This window comes from Tamandua tetradactyla, chromosome 20, assembly GCF_023851605.1.
Source record: "Tamandua tetradactyla isolate mTamTet1 chromosome 20, mTamTet1.pri, whole genome shotgun sequence".
In the NCBI taxonomy this organism is placed as follows: Eukaryota; Metazoa; Chordata; class Mammalia; order Pilosa; family Myrmecophagidae; genus Tamandua; species Tamandua tetradactyla.
In genome coordinates, this window is record NC_135346.1 from 10,267,591 (window position 1) to 10,292,291 (window position 24,701).

Sequence of the window (24,701 nt, forward strand, 5' to 3'; positions counted from 1 at the left end):
CTCTGTCGTGACTCCGGGAGCTGTTTCGTATTGTTTCTGTTTCTTTAGTTGCTTTTCTGGAGGAGGAACTAAGACCCGCGTGTCTTACTAAGCCGCCAGCTTCTCCGGAAGTCTGATATTATTTTTAACAAATGAAAATTCACTGGTTGGTATATTATTGGAACTTGGAAAGGGTAATTTGAAACAAGATTTTGATGTTAATGGAAATATGGAGGCTGGAGTCACTCCCAAATTTCTTGAGAAAGTTCTTTAGTGTCATCAAACTTTGATTTTCAAAATTAAATAAAAAATAACTTGGTCAGAGATGTGACAATTTGCTTCCAAACAGTCAACTTTATTCTACTGATGTATAACATCTGTCCTTGTACCAGCACCATGTTGTGACTGCTACAGCTTTCTAATAAGTTTTAAAATTGGAAGTATGAGTCTTTCAATGTCATTCTTTTTCAAGATGGTTTTGGTTTTTGGGGCCTGTATTAGCTAGGGTTCTCTAGAGAAAGAGAATCATCAGGAGATATCCATAGATTAAAAATTTATAAAAGTCTCATGTAACCGTGGGAATGTAGAGTTCAAGGCCTGTAGGGCAGGCTGCAAGCTGGCAGCTCCGATGAAGGTCTGCAACAAACTTGGAGGAGAGTCTGGCTGGACAACCATGGGGAGAGAAAAGTCCAAAATCCATAGGGCAGGCTGTGAAGCTAGCAATTCTAATGAAGTGTCTGGACAAACTCCATAGGAGAGGGTCACCGGCTGAAGCAGGAAGAGTGATTGTCTCTTCTGAACCCTCCTTAAAACCCTTCTGGTGATTAGATTAAGATCATTCATTGCAGAAGACACTCCCCTTAGCTGATTACAAACACAGCCAGCTGTGGATACAGCTGATGTAACCACGATTTAAGTCCATGCAATGTCTTTATAGCAACAGACAGGCCCAATCAGATGACACCATCTGGCCAAGTTGACACATGAACTTGACCATTACAGGGCCCTTGTATCAATCCATATCAATTTTATGACTGGCTTTTCCACTTCTACATCAGATTAGAATTAAAAATCCCAACAATTAGGAGGAGGTAAAGTGAATGTTGCCTCCCAATCTTTACAAAGCATTTCCTTGAGAAGGAGGTTATGAAAATTTTATGTTGTATATTTGTTTCCAGAATAAATTGTTTAAAGCCCATAGACCTGGAAAGAAAATCATGACTGTTAGCCACAAAAGCAGAGTATAGATACTGGATGATATGTGTTTTCCTAATGGCTAATGTTGAGTTATCTTTTTATATACTTATTGGCCGTTTGCATAACTTCTTTGGAGAACTGTCTATTCAAGTCTTTTGCCTATTTTTTTTTAACTTTTTATTCTGAAATATTTTCAAACTTACAGGACAGTTACAAAAATAATACAGACTTCATACAGAGAACTCTAACACACCGTAGTCCTCCTCAGATATCCAGATCCACCATTTTTGACATTTTGCCACATTTGCTATATCATTCTATCTATTCTTCTATCAGTCCAACTATATTCCTCTCTATCAATTTATTTTATGACCACTTGAATGTAGGTTGTATATATTATACTCCTTGAACCTTTAATACTTCCACGTATATTTCCTAAGGCCAAGGATTTTCACGTGTGTTCTTTGCCCATGTTTTCCTTTACATCTTTAAGCATATTTAAGACCATTTTATTAAAACAAAACAAAAAAAGCCTTTGTCTGATAATTCCAGGTCCTCCCCGCTGATCTTCCCCATTGATGGTTTCTAATGCCTTTATCTTCTCTTTTGCCTGGTCCATCCCTTCCTATTTCTATGTTTTATAATTTTTCATTGCCATCTGGACATTCTGATATTTTAGTGTATTACCTTTGGAGTTTAGACTCTACAGTGTCTGTTTCTTAAGCTTGTATCCAGCAAGTGTTATAAAGGAGCTTTTCTTGAATTCCAGGAGCTAGCAACTACAACCAAAAAAGACAGAAAAAAAGAAAACTCTTCCCAGTCTTTGCACACTGACCTATAGGATTGCTCTCCTTCTGGCCTTAACTATACAATGAATTTAGAGAATAGCTCCAAGCTAAAGTATAGCCTGTTTGCACATACATCTGATCTTGGGCAACTTAGGCCTGCATATGTAGCTCTAGGAATTCCCTCATTTGCTTGGATACAAATGTCCCCTCTTACTATGAAGCAGTTTTCCCACTGTGTAGTTCTATACACTACACTGCATGTCCTACAGTCACCAAAATCTTGTCTCAGGTGGCTATGACTCGACAGGTTCCTGACAATGTTCTGTAGAGCATTCTGTGGCTTGCCTTACATATAAACAGGAAAGTTCCGGAACAGTGAGTCTGGCATGAGCATCCTGGTTAAGACCCTCAGGCCATCACTAGACAGACTGCGTCAGACATATATGTTCCCAATATGTACACATGGGTTACTCTGACCCTTCTGGAACTGGTAACAGGGACCCATACTGGGAATACAGGCTGACTCTGTGCTAAGTCACTGAGGGGGTAGAGTGGGGCCAGCCCGGGAAACAAGAGATCCTACCACTTTTAAGTAGGCTTTTTTTGGTTTCAGCACTTGCCCTGTTTCTACAAGTCTTTATTTTTTTGAGCTTTGAGAGAGATGTTTCTGCCAGTTCTTACTTCAAAGTTTCTGTGTGGGGACAAAGTCCTGAAGCTTCTCATTCCACCATCTTGGTTGAGGCTTACCCATTTTTAAATCGGGTTGTCTTTATTGTTGAGTTGTAGGAGTTCTTTATATATTCTGGATATTAAACCTTTATCAGATATATAATTCCTTAACTTTTCTTCCGATAGTCCAGGCATGAAATGTGACTCAATGCAGTAAAAGCCTGCATCACCCTGGCCAAAGAGACTGCTTAGAAATATGAACTAAATTAAGCCAATATGTAAAGTCCAGACTTCAAGTCAAATAGTTGCAAAAGATAATTTATTTTTCTACAGAATTCAATGCTGTGAATATATAAGCTTGGAGTTGGATAGGGTTGTTATGTGAAGGGACCTAGGTTGAGCATGTAACTGACAAAAAGCGATCCTAAACTGAGTGCATATGAGGCAGATACCAGAGATCCTACTGGTGTAATTTAATATTCTGGATCAAGCTGCATCTGCATGCAATATATGGATGGATTTTTCAGGTACATGTGGTAATAAATTCCCTTTTTTATTTTTTATTTTTTTTATATTTTATAGTATAGCACATATACAAAGCAAAGAAATAAAAAAGCAAGTTTTCAAAGCACTCTTCAACAAGTAGTTACAGGACAGATCCCAGAGTTTGTCAAGGGCTACCATACGATCTAATCAGATATTTCCTTCTAGCTGCTCCAGAATATAGGAGGCTTGAGGGCTTAAATATTGTTTTATCACCACAATTGACTTTTTCCTTCTTTTTTTGTGAAAAATAACATATGTACAAAAAAGCTATAAATTTCAAAACACAGCACCACAGTTGTAGAACATATTTCACAGTTTGACATGGGATAAATTCCCTTTTTAACCTAATATAATTTGACTTAAGCTTTCTATTATTTGCAGTGGAAAAGGAATCCAATGAAAACACCTGTTAAAGAGACAGGCCTTGCTTCTTTGGACACTTTATATCAGCAAGGGAACTGTCAAACTAAACATATTACAGCAGATGTCTTTAATACTGTTAGAAATAATGCCATCTAGACAGTTGTCAACTCTCCCATAAGAGACCCCCAAATCGATACTTAGTTTCTTGGCTGATATTCCTCTGCTTACCATGCCAGGTTCTGATAGGTTGGCTCACAACATTCATGTCTATCTCCTCTCCCCATTTTTCCACTATCCCTTGCCTTTGACCACTATATAGGCTAGGAAAGCAAAATACTTGGTTTCCCATCCTCCCTAGCTGTAGGTGGATATACGGGGCATTGCTGGGAAACATTTGTTCTTCTGATAAAGAAAACATGTATGGCTGGCACTGTCCTTTCTCTGGCACTGCCCTTTCTCATTCTTTCTCCCTGGAGCATGCCCTTGGAGGCTTAGCAACCATCTTACAACTATGGGGCAACAAGTCAACACACCTGGTACCAAATAGAAAGAAACTAAGATCTTGATGATATTAGTGAGCTGGCCCTGAACTGGTATTGAAGAAAAGTAACACAATAAATAAAAACTTTTTGTGTGATGAAAGCACCCTAAAAAAAAAAGAAACCTGGCAAACTTCACAAATATATACCATAGGCAAATGGTTAACATCCTTAATATAGAAACACTCTTTAAAAACGAGGGTCAAGGCCAAAAGGGAGAAAAGAAATATAATAAAAATAAGGCATCAGTGACCAAGAGAGAGATCAAATAGAGTCCAGAGGCTTTTGGGAAGCTATTATTATGCAAGCTTCAGCTAGATATTGCTAATTGCCATGGTTTATCAAATTCAACCAACATCACTCCTATTGACTCTTAAGAACACCTTGGGCTTTGAGACCCTATAAAAGTTTCACTCACTAAGCTGACTTTCCTGGCATCTATAACTTCCAGAGGGTTCCTAGGCCAGATAAGTCCTGAAAACCAGGGGGATCTGCCTCCCCAAGATTACCATTTACATTACACTTTCTTTCATGTAATAAAAAAATAAATATAAGAAAATATACAGGTATATGTTCATTTGTGCAAAAGAAATATAGGAAGATTAACCAGAAAGTAAAGAAACTGTTACCTACAGGGGGTAAGTGGAAAGTAGGAGAAGAAAGATGGGAGTGGGCTGAGAGTCGTAAGGATGAGAAAAGAGGAAGTGATAATTTTCTGAGAATATCTTTTTGATAGCTATGACTCTTAGGACCATAGTAATGTTTCATGTACCTTCACATACTCCCTGAATAAATAAACAATTAAAAGCAAACAGGATACAGAGTGAACTCAAAATTGAATACAACAGTAACAAACCTAACTGTATAACAAACGAATAAAAGCTACACTGAAAGGGAGGAGAGGGTAAGAAAAGCATAAGTAACTTTGGAAAATAGTATTTTGATTAGATACTATAAAGCTAAAGAGAAAAAGAACTATACATAAACGCTGCAATCCGGTTAGTAAATGTGTTTCTTATAAGGAGTGTGGGTCAGCATTTCCAAAACAGCGATATGTGCATACCAGAATTAAATAAGGATATAAATAATGATAGTACTGGACTTTAACTCATAAAATAAAATAAATATCCATGAATTCATATGGATATCAAATAAATAAGTAAATGGGGAGAAACAGAAAGTTTGTCTTTTACAGTTGTATACCAATTAATAAAGGTAGAAGGAAAGAGTAAAATAGAAAACCACCTTTAGAAGAACCCTACCGTAATAACTGCTGCAGTCATGATCCTCTGATGCCTGCTAAAATTAGTGAAAAAAGTCTGAGGAGAAACAGAATTTGAGGAGTTTCAAAGTACATATATTTAGTAATTACAAAAAGAAAATAGTAACTTTTCAGCAGAGAAAAACAGCAGAGACCACCTTAACCAAGTGAGGAAGTTTCACATCACCAGTAATAAGAACCCCTTGATACAATACACTGAGGATGAATCATCATTTCTATGGTATTCTTACCAAAAATTGCAAAATGTCATTCCAATCATGAGAAAATATCAGAAAAAGTCAAACTGAGTAACATTCTACAAAATAATTGGTCAAAATTCTGAAAGGCAAAGAAAGACTGACAAACTTTTAAAGAATGTAGACGACTAAGAAGAAATAATAATTAAATACAATGTGGGATTCTAGGTAGGATCTCAAGCAGAAAAAAAGGCATTAGTGGAAAATCTGGTGAAATCTGAATAGGTCTGTAGTTTACTTAATAGTTTTATACCAGTGTTAATTTCCTGGTTCTAATATTATACTATTGTTATGTAAATTTTCAAAATTAGGGAAAGCTGGGTGAGACATATACTGGAATTTTCTGTACTATTTTTCCAATTTTTAAGCCTAAAATTAATTCAAAATAAAGAGTTATAATAAAGTAAACTCATATTTGTGTTTAAGTTACTATTAGTCAGATTAATATTTACAGCCAAAGGCAATCCTAAATAAACTTAACTTAGAAATCATTCAGGAGAAAAATAAACTGTTTTTCCAACATAAATGAGGAATTTTTGCTGATGTAATATGAGAAAAGAGAAGAAAAACTCACCTACAATTGCAGAGATATTTGAAAACTGTGGTGCCTTCTCTACTGCCACTGCTCTACTGATATCCAGAAGGGTAGAATTCCTGCACTGCATATGTTCTTCCAACTTGGGGCATTCCCAATCTAAACAAGCAGGGGAAATGGCATAGATTTTAGAACAGCAGCACACAGCAACAGGTTACCTTTTTCTCTTACTTAGGGCCCAACCCATCCCCAACTAACTGAAGAAGCTTTTGGGTGAGACAGAAAAAAAAAAAAAGACAAACCTTGATGGCATCAGGATAACAAATCCAGAATGGTAGTTTGTAGTGGTCTATTCCAGTTTCGTAACTCTGCCATCCTTCCTAGGTTTTTGCCTATAAAGATTATTGATCTAACGGATGGGCAGGAGACATGGGAGCTGGCTCTCATATTTTATGGATATATTATATCTATCTCCCGATGTCATCACGATGACAAAATGCCATAAAAATGCCATTCATTCTTATGGTACACCACACTACCTTCTGCTTTGCCTAGAGTTCATGGTGTTTTATTTTTCATCCGTTTAATCTTTATTCCCTAACTCTATCAAATTATATAAATCCATTCCGTTTATTTCAGTCTCCAGTGTCCTGAAGTTTCATAATGCAGTTCTTCGGTGTTTTTTTTTTCATCTATTGTGTTTGACACATTGGCTCTTTTAATGTGGGAAATCATGTACTTTAGCTCCAGAAAACATTTCTGAATTATTTATTTGATAATATTTCTCTTTGTCTTTTCTTCATTTTCTTTTTCTGGAACTTCTATTATTTAAATTTGGAATTCCTGTACTGCTTCTCTAATTTATCTTTTCCCCAAGTTTCCTTTTTTTCCCACTTGAAAAAAAAAACTTTTCCCTTTTAATTTTTTTTCTGAGAAATCTCCTCAACCTCATCTTTTAACTCTTCTACTGAGTTTTACAATTATTTATTGCATTTAATTGTTCTCTGAATATCTTTTATAGCATCTTATTCCTATTTAATGGATGCAATATATATTTTCCTAAGACTTTTTTTAGTGTCTTCATCTCATTATGTTGTTTCTATTTCTGCTTGGTGCCTTTTCTTGTTTTGTTTTGATTGTTTATCTTAGACACTTTTCTCAGAAGTCTGATAACTTTTCTCATTAGCCTTCTGCTCATATTTAAGAGTGGGATTTAAAAGGCTAAGTGGAATCTCTGGCCTAGTGGGTCTTGTCACCTAGGTGGCTTCACTGTAGGGTGTTCTGACAGGGCAGTTTCACTGAAGAACTGAAATCAGTATCTTTAGGCATTTTCTTTTGGACTTTTTAGATTTCTCAGAAGGAATCGTCTACCCTCCTTCCTGGAAAGTTAAAAGTCTGGGTGTCAGCATTCTGGCAGAGAAATGGGCTATTAGGTCAGGGTAGGAATAGGGGTAAGGTAAGCAAGTCCCAAAACTTAGGATGTAGGCTTTCATTTAATTCTCCTTTATCTAGTTTCAGTAAAGTATGTGCTACAATAAACTTTTGCTGCATAATAAACAACCTCCAAATCTGAGTGGAATAAAATGACAAGCTTTTATTTCTTGTTCCTGTGTCTACTGGCTGGCTTGGGCAGCTCTGCTTCAGGTTTCAGGTCTACAGATTAGCTGGGGAAGCTCTCTGAGGGTGCAGGTTGACTGGAGCTGTTCTGCTCTGTGCTTCCTATGCTGGGGACTTCTCAGGAGAGTCAGAAGTTAACCAGGGTATATTCTTTTCATGATTACGGTAGAAATGAAATAGAACAAGCCCAGTCATCTAAGCACATTTCAAAGCTTTCATGTTTCATCTGTTATTCTACTGCCCAAATCAACCTACATGGCCAATTGCAAATAGAATGTGTGCTCTACCCACTATGAGACCATGGCAAGGGTATGGATATATAATACCACATTTCAAAACGCCACAGTATCCCTGCTATTAGTTGTACCCCGTGTCCTCTAGTACACAGTCTCTGTTTCACTACATCTCAAAGAAAAACCCTGTAGGCTCCCATTGAGTGGAAAAGAAGCAGTCATCTATTTTTCGTGTTTTTAAACACATTTTTTTATAGGTACTTGGTACAGCCAAATTTTAAGCTTTTCTGGGATACCTTAATGCAAACTTGCTTGCTTCTGGGTACTGTCATTATTGATTTTAGGACTAAGCTTTCTCAGGCCTGCTGTATCAGACCATCTGCTGTCTAGTATTCCAAATGTTGTTTTCTCTTTACTATCATCTTTGCACTTTTGAGTTTGTCTTTCTTTAAAAAAATTATTTCCTGCCATTGCAGAATGGAGTGGAGTAAGGCATGTGTTTAATCTGCTATCATTAACTAAAAGCTCTTAATTATATATAAAGTAAATATAATTAACAGTTAATTTGCAGAGAATTCAAACAAGAAGACAGTCTATTTAAAATTCATTGCTGAAAAAGTAAGAGAAGTAAAGGAAACAGAAGACAAAGATCACAAGAGAACAAATAAGCTCATGTGAAAAACAGCTTAATAATTGGATATGTATTACATGTAAATACTAAATGACATCTCTTCATCCTTCCCCAATCTGAGGGTTCTGCTCACTAGTCCTATGTGAATGAGCAAGAACACACTTAGCAGCAAGAAGGGGAAGAGGGTAGTGGTGAGGAAGAGAAGTAGATCTTTTCAAAAGGAACATTTATGTATTGGAGAATTTGTGGACAAAAGAACAATTTCTATAGTGGATCAATTAAGATTGAAATTATTTTCTCACCTAAATAACCTGATCCTCTGAAGAGTTCAGGCGATGGGAAGTTACTTAAACTCTCTTCAGAACTGGTGCATTCTGTATAAGAGTCCACGAGTGAATAGCTCAGAAGAGAACTAGAAATACTGTGCTCCATACTTAGTCCTATAGAATAAACAAACAAAAAAGTATAATGTTTCAACAGAAATCAAACTCAAAGTCCTAAAAATTCAAATTTGTAGAAATGTATGTGGAACTGTATATAAGAACAAAATTACTTCCAGATTTAACTAAGAGACCAAAATACTGTAAATCATTTTAATTTCAATCTTAGAAAATAATTCTGTTCTTGATGTTGATCAAGCACTTTATTGGCCTACAGTTTTCAATGTATTACTTATTCTTTCTCTACTTTGGTGGAGGTATGATTCCTGGCTCAGAAATACAAGTTTCATACATACATTTCTCATATAAGTAACTCAACTGCAAGATAACTAGCTTAGGAGAGGGAAAGGTGATTCTAATTCTTCCACTTAAAAACCAATGAACCTGAAGATAGACAAATAGATCAAAGGAATTGAATAGAGAGCCCAGAAATAGACCCATACATGTATGAGCAACTGATTTTTGACCAAGATGTAAAAGCAATTCAGTAGAAGAAAGGATAATCTTTTTAACAAATTGTACTGGAACAACCAGCTATTCATATCCAAAAAGAAAAGAAAAAAGAAAATAACTTATAATCATACCTTAGCATATGCAAAAATTAACTATAAATGGATCATAGATCTAAATGTATATTCTAAAACTATAAATGTTTTAGAGGAAAGTACAGGAGAAAATCTTTATGACACTGGATAAGGCAATGATACTAGAAATAAGATTCATTAAAAAATAACAGTGAACAAAAAAATATATTGGACCTCATCATAATTAAAAATCTCTCTTCAAAAGTGACAGTTCAGGGTGGGCCACAGTGGCTCAACAGGCAGAGTTCTCGCCTGCCATACCAGAGAACCAGGTTCGATTCCCAGTGCCTGCCCATGCAAAAAAAAAAAAAGTGACTGTTCAGTGAATAAATAGGAAAGCCACAGACTGGGAGACTTATTTGCAAATAGCATATCAGATAAAGGACCAGAAGCTAGAATATATAAAGAAATCTCAAAACTTAATAATAAAACAAACATCTCGATAAGAAAATGGGAAAAATACTTGAACTTTCAGGAAGTTTCCAGACTCAGAAGCCTTAAAGTTATCCCTATGAGAGGAGACTAGAATGAAGCACTTTCCAATAAGTGACAAAGACAGAACATAGTATTAAAAGTTAAGCAGAATCAGGGCGGGCCACGGTGGCTCAGCAGGCAGAGTACTCGCCTGCCATGCGGAGACCTGTGTTCGATTCCCGGTACCTGTCCACGCTAAAAAAGTTAAGGAGAATCAGGAGGTTTAGTAGAAAAGAAAAGAATTACTCTACTATATACTTAGTATTTGTTAAACACTACCAATAGCACTACATGGAAGTCAACACTGCTAGAAATTAGTTGTGTGGGTTAGTAAAGGATGGAGGAATCAAAGGGGAGAACTGCTCTGGAAACCTATTATCCCGTAGCCTGAATGTGACTAGTACCCATCTCTGCTCATCCAGTACCTACCTGAAATAACTAGCTCCTTGTCCTTCCTCCTTTGATCTCACTATACTCTTTTCTCCCACTCCAACCCCCTTGTTAAAGCTTACCTGGCCACCTCCTCCACTCACCACTCTTAACACCCAAATTGACTGATACAATCTATCATCCTTCTCTACCTCCTCAGCTATCAGAGGCAAGTTATTTCTCTGAGCATTCTTTGCTTCCTCTGCTCTAACTGACCTGGAGTGTCCTATCCTTGTCCTTGCTACTGTTTGCTCTTTTCCGTCTCTATTCTTCCCATTCACATACTGCCTTCATCTGCCATACCTCAAAATTCCATGAATACCATTCACAGCAGAGATTTCCTTTCCACCACACACCAGAACTCAAACTAGGCTCTGAAATAAGGGGAAGTCCTATTCTCACCATCTGGGCAGTTGGGTTCATGGTAATAGCAGAGAAAGGTTGTTCCTACCTAGTGTCACAAGCTAGAAATTAAAAAATTATATATTAGCAATTTATACTATACTTTAAAAAAAAGTCGAATAGCTCCACAGGGCTTATAACAAAAACTGTAATCTCACGGCCATACCTTCCCATAACAATTTCCTACTCTTCAGAGGCAACTACTTTGTCTATTAACTACTCTATTAACTGTTTTTGTTAATATTCACCTTTACATTTTGAAATTCAATGTGTTTTAACATTTCTATTATCACAACTACTCAAATATATTCACAGCTGAGCCACTTATGGCACTACAACTAACTTCTTTTTTTGGGTGGAAGTTTTTGTGTTTTTTTTTTAAAGAGGTTATTGATTACTTAATTTAAAAAATAGGTTTCTAAATATCTATCACTATTTCATCCCAATTTATTACAGAGATATAAATTTCCTCTTCATACTTTTAAAAATGCCAGGTTATCAGTTTCTTCTTTCTTTTCTTTTTTATAAAAGAAATTTTGCTAGTGGAGATTATATACACTTGCTCAAATTTGGACTGACTGTTCTCTAGAAATACAGCACAGGTGTCTTCTTGAGATTTGCCCTCACCATTACCCTTAGAAATTCTTTCACATTTTTCGTGAGCTATAGGCTTTGATTCCTAGATTTCATAAATTCTTCTTAATTGATTTACTCTCTCGTTTTGTTGAAGTACCTCTTCCATTACCTAAGAAAAGCTGCATGCAAGATCTGTCCAAAATTTTTTTATACTACCTTCTCATCAGAGTAACAATTTGACCAGCTACAGAATTCTAGGTTAGGGCATTAGGGAGTCTTACTCCATTTTTTGATGTTTGACAACTTTTAAGCTTCACTTCTCCCTCTTTACCACTGCCCCACATCTGGGCAAGCTGATAAGAAAGCCATGGTGTTCCCCCTTTTGGCACTGGAAATGAGTTCAAACTGTACAGGAACTCTCACCAAGGTCCCCACCCCCTAGTCATCACAAAAACTCAAGTCAGTCTCATATCTCTGATCTCTTCAAGTCATTTTTAGGCCTGCTTGAGAGTTTCCCTTCTCTCCAAAACCTTATTACATTAGTAATAAACCCTACAAAGAGCCTATTTCCAAAAAGAAGGTCACATCCTGAAGTTCCAGGTGGACATGAATTGGGGGAAGTTTTGAACAAGTACAGCATCCATAACTTAATATTTTACGATCTTTTCCTCAAACCAGATTTTCTTCAGTAAATGATACCACCTTATATCTAGTTATGCGAGCCAGAAACAGGAGTCATCCTCAACACCACCATTTTCTACATTCCTCATTTGCCAAATCCTATTAATTTTACATCCTGAAACAGCCATCAGACCTGCCCACTTCTTTCCAACTCCAACGTCACCACCCTAGTACAAACTGCCATTATTTCTCTCCAGAAGTACTGCAATGGCCTTACACTGGTCTACACGCATCAATTCTTGCTCCTTTTCCAGTCTTTTTTTCCAGAACTGCAGCCAAAGCAATCACGTAATTTCTTATTTAAGACTTCAATGGCTTCCTGTTGGTGCAAGAAAAAAACCACCAATATCTTTGATATGGCACACAAGGCTATGCAAGACTCCTAACTGGCTGTTCAATCTTGTCCTATAATCACATATCCTCCTACTATCTGTATTCCAGCCAAACTAACCTCCCTGCAGTTCATCGTATACATTATGGCTCAATCCCACTTTAGGATCTTTGAACATTTTGTTCCCTCTGCCAAGACTGCTCTTTACTAACCTCTTGGCATAGGCAATTTCTATCCACTTTCAGATCTCAATTCAACTGCTATTCCCTCATGGAAGCCTTCCCTAATCTCTCCAATCAAATACTCAAGTCATTAAATCTCTCTATAGCACTTATCTCAAAAGCAATTTCACATTTATTTGTGTGTGCTTGAAGACTTTGAGGATGAGACCCAGAGCACAGGTAGGAGGAGCCACCTTGGACTAGGGAAATGGACGCTACTTCCACTGAGATGGGAAGATGAGGCAGAGGTACAGATGGATACTTAAGTATGGAGAAAAGAAGGAAGCTGAGGGAATTCACATCTGACAATCTTACCTGATACTAGTTCACTACTTGATGAACTACCGTCAACCTGAAGGCCATCAGTCACTGACTCCTATGTATAATAAGAATTAAAGATAGCACCAATTATAAGATTGTGTATTTTTATATTTTAACATTATATCACACTGATTTGGCTATTTTGAAAATGAAATACTAACACCTTTGCATATCAGTTATATATATATAATTTTAGTTTATCAGTCACAGATATAGTCTGAAAATATTTAATATTAGAAAATAAATACTAAAATATAACACTGTGGGTATATGTTTAGAGTTGACAATCTATAACTACTGTGAGATAAACCAAAAAAAATAAGGATGAATATTTTTCTCATCCTTAGGAAGGCCTTTTTCTCCAAATATCAAAGCAAAATACATAAATCAAAAGAAAAGATAGATAAGTTCAAAATACTAGAAATAAAATTAAAGGCAAACAAATAGGGAAATATTTGTGATATGTGTATGTGTGAAAGTATGACTATCTTCAATATATAACAGACACTTCATATATACAAAAAAAGAAATACAAATGGCCAATAACATGAGTAAAAAGTATCAACTTTACTAATATTCAAAGAAATGAACATTAAAACATGCAATTTTTCATCTACCAGAGTTTTTTTTCTTAAGTTTCAAGTAAGAGGGCGTTGATTTGTAAACATGAATCAAAAACCTTAAACATTATCCAACCTCATGACCTACTACAAACTATTTGTCCTATGGTAACAATTTGAGGTACACACAAAAAGAAAAACTTCTATAGAATGATGCCCACTCATATTTACAACAGCAAAACGTTGAGACCATCACAATCTCCCAACCACAGGAAATAGCTATACAGATAGCAAAGTATCTATGTACAATACAAAACACTATGCAGACACTAAAAAGCATGTTTCTGAAGACTTAAAGTAGGGAAAAAAGCGAAATATACAATAAGATAATCTGTAAAATAAACAAAGCGCAAGAATAAGGAACGAAAAGAAGTATATAAAAATAGGAAGAAAACTTTCTTGTACATTTTTTTTGTACAGCCTGATTATCTACAAGGAACACATACCATTGTTTTAATCAGGAGTTAGAGTCTTTTTAAAAAAACCTGGAGTTGAAATTGCCCTCTTCTCCAAAAAGTTTATAGTGGAATACCTAAGCTAAAAATCTGGAACTTGACTAACATGTCTGCAGTAAGATGAGCTGCAGAGATTTTAAGATGTTTCCCCCAACCTACTGCCAGAGAGTTTTAAAATACTGTACAGAATCTATATTCACAATATAGCAGATCAAGAAGCCACACAATATTCTAATGGTAACAAATCCTCTGTTTCTAGTTGTTACTGGAAGACCGAAAGAGAAAGTGTGGAAATAGTTTTAAATGTATAAATGCTACTAAACATCAAGAGTTTTTAAGAACTATTTTGTATGTGTCATACAGAAAATGAGCCAATAACATATAACTTCCAAATATTTGGCAAGGGAAAAACTAAAAAATAAAAATGTGTGACCGTGGGCGGGCCACGGTGGCTCAGCAGGTAAGAGTGCTTGCCTGCCATGCCCGAGGACCCGGGTTCGATTCCCGGTGCCTGCCCATGTTAAAAAAATAAATAAATAAAAATAAAAATGTGTGACCGTGAGCTTACCTGAATCAGAAATTCAAAGCAAAACAAGAAACCCGTTTGCGCGGCCTATGTCGAACAAAGGAAGTTGTGCTTTCACCCCTAGCCGCACCACATGAATGGATCCCAGGACCCCAGGAGAAGCATACGTACCCCGCGCGGCGCCATCGCCTCCTCCTCGGCGTCCTCACTAGGGCTCTCTCCGCGCACACTCGTCTCTCCTGTCCCTCTTCCCTGAGTGCTGACAGACAGACAACGCAATCAGCCGGCTCCACCCGGCCTGGCCCTCCGCACCCCTGCTCAGACCGCTCGGGACCTGCAAGGCTCTCTGGGGATGCCCTTACCCAGAAGCAAGGAATGCGGTGGAAGAATTGCACAGGATGATGCTAAAAATGCTTTCCCAGAGTTTTTATACCCGCTTGCTTTTGGGTAAGGGACAAGGTTTCCCTTTTTATCATTATTATTTTTTAACTTAAATCTTCCCGAGGCCACATTTCTGGGTCTGTGTTCTGAGAAGAGCGCAATCAGAGCTTCCCTTCGCTGACTCCCAGAGTGTGAGGGTCGGAACGGAACAGGAGGGTTGTTTCTGACCGGCCCAGGGCTGTGGGGCTGTTCCCCGAGGTAACGCACCTGGGCGGCCCGGAGCCGCCGCCGCCGCCGCCGCCGCCCGGCCCACTCGGCTCGCTCTGCCCGCTCCGCTCGCAAATCTGCGGCAACCCGCGCACCCCGCGTTTCTCCTTCGGACCTGCGAGAGGTTGGCGCGGTTTAGCGCCCCGGCCCGGGGTCCCGGGCGTCTGTGGGGCCGAGGCCCGGCCGCCCCCGCCCTCCGCACAGCAGGCCGGCCCCGCGGGCTTACGGTGGGCAGCGAGCCTTCCGCCCGGACCCGGCGGGGCCTCCGCCTTCGCCGGGGCGGCCAGGTCGGGCGTCGGAGTCAGGTTGAGCCTCTGCCCCGCCCGCTTCTTGCGAGTATAGACTCGTAGCGGCCACATTGCCACCCACCCCGGGTCCAGGCCTCGGGGGCCTCTCGGCTCTCGACGAGAGAGTCAGAGGGACCGAGCACCCCTTCGCTGCGGCGGGCCCGTGGGACTGAGAACCCCTCCGCCGTGGAAAACCGCGCGAAGAGCAGCAGGACACGGAGGAGGCCTCGGCCGGTCCCACTCCCGCCTTTTTATCGCGGCGAGGCCGCGCGGAGGCTTCTGGGAAGAGCGGGAGCGGGGGCGGGGGCTGCGCGCACCTGGCTGCGTGGGGCGGGCGCCGGCACGTGGGCTACAGGGACGCTCGTTGAGAAATGCCGCAGCCTTTTCCTAGCCCACCAGGTCACTCCTTTGCTTTGATTTCCTCATTAGTTAATGGGCCCAACACTTGCCACCATTAAGGGCTCGGTCGCTCTCCCGAGTACCCAGTAAGGCCTTAGCTAGGGAGTTTTACGTGTCTGAGCACGGGTAAACCAAACTGACTCGGTTCAAGAAGAGCAAACAGGAACGAATGCACAGATGTGGGGATAGGGAGCATCGGCCTGAGGAATCAACTTCAGGCCCTGAAGGGTCTAACAAAGCCTTGGAAGAATCCAGAGCTCTAGGAGGCTTCTTCATGAGGATTGTGTCCCTTAGCCTCTGCCTAGCAGCCATCTCTGGGACATGTGGACGTCCTTGTCAAGATGGAGAATTCCACAGGGTCTCCTCTCCTAGTGCACTGGGGCTCAACTCTTCTGCTCCGCCCAGTTGGAGGGACATAGGAATGACCGCCATTTCTTTCCGTACATCCTGGGTGAGCCATGTGGCCGCATTTGATAGGTGTACTGTGCACAATACAATAACCATCTTATTATTGCAAAAAAGTGGCAACATTGTGCAAAGTTGGAAAATGCAGTTTTTAGGGGTGAAATTACAAAACGCTCCAGGACTTTGATACCCAGTACTACATGCGTGAATTAAAGTACATGTATATCCACAATATTTTCATAATAAAATCACTCTGAAATTTTTATTTAAAATCTGCTTGTATAAAAACAGTCATTTATCAACTTAATTTATATTTAAGAATTAAAGCTAAGAACAATGGGGAGGCATTGTTAACTGGTTAGATACTCTCAGAGTCACAGCATTAGTAGTTACTGAAAATCCTAAATCTGTATTAGGCACTACGGTAGGTCCTGGGGATACAGAGATGAATTAGAAATGATCTCGCAGTTTTGCTGCAGTGTAAAGAAATGACCATATTTCAACATTCTTTCTTTAGTCACATCCATGATATGCTGCCAGCCAGACCTAATTTACATCCTAGGTCTCCATGTTCCCCTCCCTTTGGGGACTGTTGTGAAAAAACTTGGAGTTCTTAAATGGCCTTGGGAGGTCTGGGCCCTGGCATTCCCTAGGCCCAGAAGCACTGAAAAGTGAAAACAGCTTAAACCAGAACTGATCTGCCATTCAGCAGCCCTATTCCCTAGAACTTTGTGTCATTATACTAAATTACGTTTGCTGAAGTTGCTAACGAGTAAAAATTATGGGAGTGAATGTATGTTGTTTTAAAACCGCTTTAACCCTTGGTATTTCTTGAGCCAAAAGGCTTCTGAGAGATGATCTAGTTATTCCCTCATTTTGCACCTGAGGAAACCACCGCCTAGGGAAGTGACATGGTTTGCTCATTATCTCAAGGAAAGACAGATGGTTGGCAAAGGTGGCATGGGTCTCCCGGCATGTGGCTAGTGTGTTTGTCGGGCTCTGGTCCTCCTGACACATGTCTGGGAAAGGGCTGCTGTGAGCAAGATGCATGGAGCTCTTGATAGCAGAGGAGGGGGAGAGACTAGAGACGAACTTGGTCTGTTTAAAACTTCATCTATATCCACCCTATAAAAGGGGAAGAAATTGTGTTCCTACAAAAAGGTGAGTTAAGTAGACGTCTCACCTCAGTCATCTGTCTTTCCCCAACACATCCCCAAACACACACCAGTGCAAGCATTGAGTCATGAGTGTTAAACTGAATTCCTTTCATTTCTCCACTGCACTGCTCCAATGCCTAGACCTAAAACCCTGCTACCAGTGTTTCAGTCACATGATGGCTTTGTCTAGATTTGAAATAGTCACAGAGGCCCTAACATCCATGGGAAAATAAATCCTCAAATTTTGAAGAGATTTCTGAACAAAGCTTTTAGGAAAACAGGTACTTTGTGGATTTGGGATTCCCTGAAACCCAAAGAAAAGCTTCTGAGTGTTTTTCTCTGGAGTCACATCGTGAGCAGTTTTGTTTGTTGTGTGATTCATGGGCTTCAGGAGTCCAACTGAAAACCAGTTTATTTTTGCTTAATTGACAGGTACCGAATAAATCATAGTGATACGTGAAATGTCATTTTAGGCATTTGAAAAAGGGATAAGGAGACTTTCTTTCAACAGACATTTCTCGAGCATCCACTAAGAGCAGGCCAGGCCTTCTGCACAAGAAGCAAGCAGTTCACAGTACGAATGGGGGTGGGGCAGAGGGACAATCAACCATGTGGGCAGTTTCTCAGAGTAAAGAACACTCAAGTTTTGAGAGATGAATGGCAGGAGTTAAAGAAAGTAAATAAAAGAAAGGGCCTTCTAGAAAAAGGAGACTGTGTGGAGGCACAGAAAAACATGATGCTTCTAGGGCACTGCATAAGGGGATTGTTAGGATTAGAACGAAACTCCAGGGGGGAGGGCAGGAGAAGAGATGGGAAGATTCCTTTAGGCCTTGTGTGCTGTATCAGGGAGTCTGAACTTTATCCTGGAAACTATGAGAAGTCATTGAAGGCATATTAAGTAGGAGAGTGACATGACCAGATTTTCAATTAGAAAGTTCTCCCTGGCTGAGATATGGATGGTGAAATTTGAGGAAGCCAGGCTAGAAACAGGAAGACTAGTTAAAAGAGCATGCAAATGTTCCAGACAAAAGGTGAAGGTGGCCCAAACTACACTTAACAGCTGTCAGAATGGAGAGCAGTGGCTGTAGCAGATACACGGGAAGGCAGAATCCACAAAATTTAGAAATGGCAGTGTGTGCCATTTTAAGAAATTGTACCCATTAACCTATATATGAGTAAAAAATATTATGAAAATACTGTTGAAGGGCCACTGTGATGGAAAATTTAAATACGGTTACTTTCAGAGGTATGACAAATTACTTAAATCCAAGATATATTTGGTGATAGCAAGAATTTCTGCAGTGGCTCAGGCAGAGGAGCTCTTTGGATGCATCATGAGTATCTGGAGTCTCGGGAATCCTTGCAGAGAAAGACAAATTTTACTTTGAGGGATATCACTTAATATTATATTTACCATAAGCACTAATTAAGATTGATGACTACCTAATATACTAACATCAGGGGATTATGTTAAATAAAGATATAAAATAGTAATTATAAGCAACTTTGAGAAATGAAAAATCTTTATTTTTTTACAAAAGTTTTCATAAATGCATTATATATTTGATATGCATGCTATTATAACAAAGCAACTGAAAATATAATTACAGTTAGGATACATTTATGCATTTTTAAAAAGTAATATTTTAAATCCGTTGCTTTTTCAAAGTTGAAAGTAAAATAAGCAACTCTTCAGAAAAATACTGATTTTTCCTCATGCCGTTATTGCAATAATTTAACAAGGAAAATTAAGATAACCAATCAAAAAGCTGTTGTCACCTCACTGCAAATCTTTTCAGTTTGGGACCGGGTTAAGAAAGGTTTGTATTCCAGATATTTATCTATTGCCTCTGTGTTACAATCAATAATGTGTTCTGACTGAAGAGTTTCTCATTTGGGGCTCAGTCCTCACCCGAATACTAATTCCATTCTACTGTAGGTAATTATAGATGCACAGAAATGACTGTGCAGCATATCTGAAAGAAAAGTCAGATTACCAGGATCCCTTGTATGTGTGTGTGTGTGTGTGTGTGTGTGTGTGTGTGTAACTGTTTCCTTAAAATAGAAACAGGCAAGAAAATACAGCCAACTTAGCCCAACATACAGTTTATCAATTTTATATATGAGTATTCACTCTTTTTTTTTCCTGAGACATAGCAAGTTTGTAGTTTCATGCAAAAATACATTTTCCCATTATTTACATTCATTTTATAGTATTTTATATTCTAAATAACTATATCACATTTGTGCTTTATACACTTGGAAAATAATGTTTCATTTTCTTTACTGCAGAAATATAAATTATTCTTTGATAGGTAATCAAATCAAATTAAGCACTGATTTCAAGTTGTAAAGCATTACCTGATTGTAAAAATAACAATGGAAAGTTCAATTTTTTTTCCCTCTGGCTTGCAGTTTTACCTAAATTTGGAATGAAAGGGTGAATTGCTCATGTGAGGGACACATGGTATGTTTACTCGTTGGCTCCTGAATTTGTGAGTTCCTAATATACGGAGTTAGGGCTACACACCACATCTGGCCAGTTTCCTCTCCCACCAGGAGGGGAAATAATACAATACAAAGACCCTTTTCTGGCAAAAGGAAAAAGGAATTGGTGTATACTCAATCTATTTTATAGTATACACACAGGAATGATTTATAAAACATGAGAATTTCTAACACATTTGAATGAGAAATAGGTAGAAAGACCACATATTTAAGATTGTGTTATGCATAAGGAACCAATTCTCTATTATACCTCTGGAGACATAAATCAGATCTAATGACTAATCTGAATGTGAACTTCTTAAGCACACAGCCTTTACTGGCTAAAGAGAAATACAACTTTGTTTTTTTTTTTCCCCAAATAAAGTTGGGATATCTGAAACAAGAAAGATCCTTCTATTAATACATATTGTCTCATTTCTCCTTTGTTAATAAAGTAAATGGAATTAAGGAATGGATAAATGCACATGCTGTATGTTTATATCCGCAGTTTACTTTTCTTAGCACATCTGCACTAACCTACTTACTAACTAAATGTGATGATTTTCACATACATGAGGAAAGACGGTAAAAGCGTAAGATCTTTTAAGTGAGAAAAAAGAAGAAACCTTAAGTTATCCATAATCAACAGGACTTAACTACTATAAGATATAAACAAAATCCCTAATCCTTTTGGAAACAAAGCCAACCATGAAATTTTATTCAAGTGGAAGGACAATGAGAAATAATCTCTTTTTCTTTGAAATGTGAAGTTACTTGCCTTTAAAATAGTATCTATCCAATTCAGATAATGGTTTTCACTTTAAATTATTCATCTATAAATTCGGTATTTAAAAAACCAATGCTCTATAGAGATGGCCTCAGACAATTTTTTAATATTATTCATTCATAAATACCTTTAAAAATGAATGTGCTTTTAACTTGCTCATTTACTAAATTTCAAATCTGTAAATGCAAGTGGTTCTTCCAAAAGAATAAATAGAAGGAATATGTAAAAGATGAGATAAATACATCAAATGAAGCTGTGGTCGACTTAGGACAAGACTGAAATGTAAGTGTACAATCAGGTGATTATGCAGTTTCTAACTGATAGCATTTATTTACAGTTTAGATTTCCTCCAGGAGAAAGGAGACTCCAGATCATGAATATTATTCCCTCCTCTGTTTTCAGAGTCATGTCTCTCTACAAGAAGGGCACTTCCCTGAGGTGCAGTCTGTAGCTTGTAACTTAATTTCTGTTCATGGTATATGGGCATTAATTATATGCAGCTATTGCATCCCAGGGTCAGGACATGTCTAAACAGATATTGCAAGAAAGGAGTTTTTTGGTGCTTAATTTAGAAGCACTTAAAAATGTTAAGAATGGGGATCTGTCTTCAGCATTTATTCCTATGTGATGGACTTACACAGTTTTCTAGGGGCATTTTGAAGGGGTTCTTCAAAATTATGTTATTGAAAATTTATTCTGTGTTGAGGGAACACTCTTACCCACATCCTGCCTTGAGGGCCTTACTGAAAGGAGATGAGGCCGTGCCGAACATAGCCATCCGGGCCGTCCCCGTCCCGGTGCGGACAGACTGCAAATGGGAGCCTGGGAGACCCAGCGAGGAACCCAGGTATGGTAACTGCTGTCCTCCCTGCCAAAGAACCCGGCTTCTTCTCCCATGCCTCCCACAGCCACAAAATCTTTTAGAATTCATTGTGCTAAGAAGTCCACGGACATACGCTTACTAAACTGGAAGGAGGTTTCCATTACATTTTTTTCTTCTCGGTAGTTCTTGAATGGCTTAATGAGCTTAAGTGAGAAAATGTATTGAAAGATCTTTGTCAATTGTTATATAAATATAACCTCCGATAGATAGATAACTGAATTTGCATTTTTCATGGATAAAAATTAAAATTAGAGACAGACTTTTCCATACCAATGAGGATTGTCATGTTTAAAGAACCTGAAGTATATAGGATGTGAGTGGTCCCGATTTGTTTTGGCGTGATTCTGTACAGCTAGTTGTGACTTTTTGTCCGATATAATTGTGATTTTGATCTTGGTTATTGAATGAGGTAGTCCACTTTGTCTAGATATTTGCTGTATCTGGTTACTGGTCCACAAATGATTAAGTACAGTATATCAGTTACGTTTTTCCTTTATATTTAATAGGAGTTCTGTGAACATTGAGAATATATTACTTTTAGTGGTACACGGTTCTTGAGAAAATGTCTTGATCTTTACATTGCCATTTGAGATATTTTTTAGCAGTTTGCTACAATATCATTTTAATAAAAATAAAGTGTACTCAGTGATAATAGAGAAAATATTGTTAAAGACCTCTTGGAACAGGAAAAGGCTCAGTCATAAAGTCAGGTACTTACTCATTTTCGACTGCATCATTCTGACTTATTACTTTCAAGAATAACTATAATATTGCTAAACAGTCCATTCTACTGAGAAGAACTTTCTTTGAACTTCACATGGAGATTGAGTAAAGCTCTTCTATTTGTTTTTTGAAGTACTCTCTCAGCTCGGGTCTCTTCGCCTTTAGCGTTGGAGTCAGCAGGCCATTTTGAACTGAGAACATTTCAGAGTGGATGTGGATGGCTTTAACCTAAAAACCAAATGCAGAATACATCTTTAACAGGACTATAACACAGCATTTACAGCACGTATGATAAAAGTAAACAAGCATTTGGGAATCGATATATAGACAAACACTATGCCTATTAAAAAGCTGAAATGATGTTAGGAGCTGAACATGTCAGTCCGCTTGACAAATCCGAAAGTCACCTCTCTTCCTTTCTATTTATTCCTTTAGTTCAGTCAACAGATATGAATTGTGGCAGGCCCTGAGGATATAAAGATGAATTGAGAATCACTCTGCCTTCAGGGAGTGCACGGTCTCATTTGGTAGAGCAGACAGACTGACAGTGGGCAATTACTGGACAATACGGAATGCCCAGGACAGAGGGCGCCTAACTTGGTTAGAGTGGAGGGGAGAGAAGGGCAGTCAGTGAAGAATCCCCAAATAAATAAGAATTAAAGAATGTATTAGGATTAACCAGCAAGGGGAGGAGTGAGTGGAGAAGGGCATTTCTAGGCAGACCCAACCTCAAGAACAACGTTATGAGGGTAAGAAATGGCAGTAAGGTGGGAAAGGAAATCCAAGTGGTTTCTTGTTGTTGTAGTTTAAAGAAGGAAGTAAAGAGGATGAGAAATGAAGTAGATGTGGTAGATGGGCCATTTCATGGGGGAGCTTAAACCTTATTCTGAAGATAACAGGGAGACACTGAAGGTGTTTTACAGGAGAATGTCACGGCTGAATATGCATTTTAGAAAGACCTTTCTAAAGGGACTTTGAAGCCGGTTTTTCAGAAAGATAAGACCAGAAGTGGGGAAACCAACCAGAAGGATCTGGCCAATCCATGGGAGAGAAGACAAGGTCTTATGCTAGAGCAGTGGCAGAGATGCAGAAGAGTACACATTTCTAAGGATGATTCAGAGATAAACTAGCAAGACATAGCATAAGAGGGAAGCAGCCTTGAAGATTCCAAGATTTCTGGTTTGGATGGCTACATAGATGGCGGTGCCATGCACAGAAGAAATATAAAATCTGGGGCACATGATGAATTCAAGTTAAAAAAAACTTTTCCGATGTCGAGTTTTATCATATCAATGGTAATGATGTAATACCAATGGTAGGTGGGACACAGAGGGATAAGATTTTGTGTCCACATTGCCTATTTCTTTGAGGCAGACCCCAGGCCTTCTCATGCAAAGGCTTATTTAAAGACTGAATGGGAGCCAGAGAGGACAGATGTGTTACAGGGCTTGGACAGACCCCTGTGGGAGGCTCCAAGACAAAGGGTCACAGTCAATTCTATGAGAATTTTATGATCTGGGCTTAGGATAAATCCTGGTATAAAACTGTCTCCAAGAAACTGAATCCTGACTGACAACTGGGACTAAATGCAATGATTCTGTCTAGAGACTACACCCACAATCATCAAATAGTGAATAGTGTTATGAGTTGCTTTAATATAGACTTTTTGTTTATTAAAAATTATGCACTAAATACACATATGCACTAATTTGTTGTTGTGCCCAGTACTGTGTTAGGCACCAGAGATACAAAGAACAAGGCAGCCCTCGCCAGGATGGAGCTGACAATCCAGTGGGAGATACTGTAGCATGATACTGCTACCATGGGCACAAACACAGAGAAGGCCACCTGTGGCAGGTGGAGTCAACTGCTTTTCCATACCCACTCCTCATTTCGTCCCTGCTAACAGAACTCTAACTTGGTTTGGGGCTGAAATTATCTGTGTCAACCATAACAATCTGATTTCTGCTTTCCCAGCTTCCCTTGAAGTTAGGGGTGGCCATGAGATCCACTTCTGGCTAGTGAAAAGGGAAGATTTTGCTTTCCTGATAAATGGTTCAGACACAACTATCTCCACCTGCTTCCTCTTCTCCCTTCCTTGAACAAAGTCCCAAACTGTAGCAACCACTTTGTGACCATGAGTGACATAAGCCAACAGGCTAAGAATGGAGAATGGAAAGAGAGGCAGAGCCTCAGTCTTTGAGAGCCTGTACCTGCCTGGAACTGCCTGCTTTTGGACTTCTTCTTATG

General features: G+C 38.7%; 2 protein-coding genes across 16 annotated transcripts in view; both read right to left on the bottom strand.

Moving 5' to 3' along the window:
- The window catches only part of LOC143664910 (meiosis-specific kinetochore protein-like), a 150,817-nt gene extending 134,942 nt beyond the window's left edge, over positions 1–15,875 (bottom strand). For all 9 annotated transcript variants that reach the window (XR_013166669.1, XR_013166668.1, XR_013166673.1 and 6 more), the window contains exons 1-6: positions 15,550–15,875; positions 15,324–15,438; positions 14,847–14,934; positions 13,069–13,129; positions 8,918–9,055; positions 6,174–6,293 (exon numbers count right to left, since the gene is read on the bottom strand). Coding sequence is in view for 3 of the 9 variants with exons in the window: in XM_077138355.1 (XP_076994470.1) it covers positions 6,174–6,293; positions 8,918–9,055; positions 13,069–13,129; positions 14,847–14,934; positions 15,324–15,438; positions 15,550–15,682 (655 nt within the window). In the remaining 6 variants the exon portion in view is untranslated. The remainder of the gene's footprint in view (positions 1–6,173; positions 6,294–8,917; positions 9,056–13,068; positions 13,130–14,846; positions 14,935–15,323; positions 15,439–15,549) is intronic.
- A 6,333-nt stretch (positions 15,876–22,208) lies between these two features.
- The window catches only part of ACSL6 (acyl-CoA synthetase long chain family member 6), a 76,225-nt gene continuing 73,732 nt past the window's right edge, over positions 22,209–24,701 (bottom strand). For all 7 annotated transcript variants that reach the window (XM_077138350.1, XM_077138352.1, XM_077138351.1 and 4 more), the window contains one exon: positions 22,209–22,679. In XM_077138350.1, the coding sequence (XP_076994465.1) occupies positions 22,542–22,679 (138 nt within the window). In that variant the 3' untranslated portion in view covers positions 22,209–22,541. The remainder of the gene's footprint in view (positions 22,680–24,701) is intronic.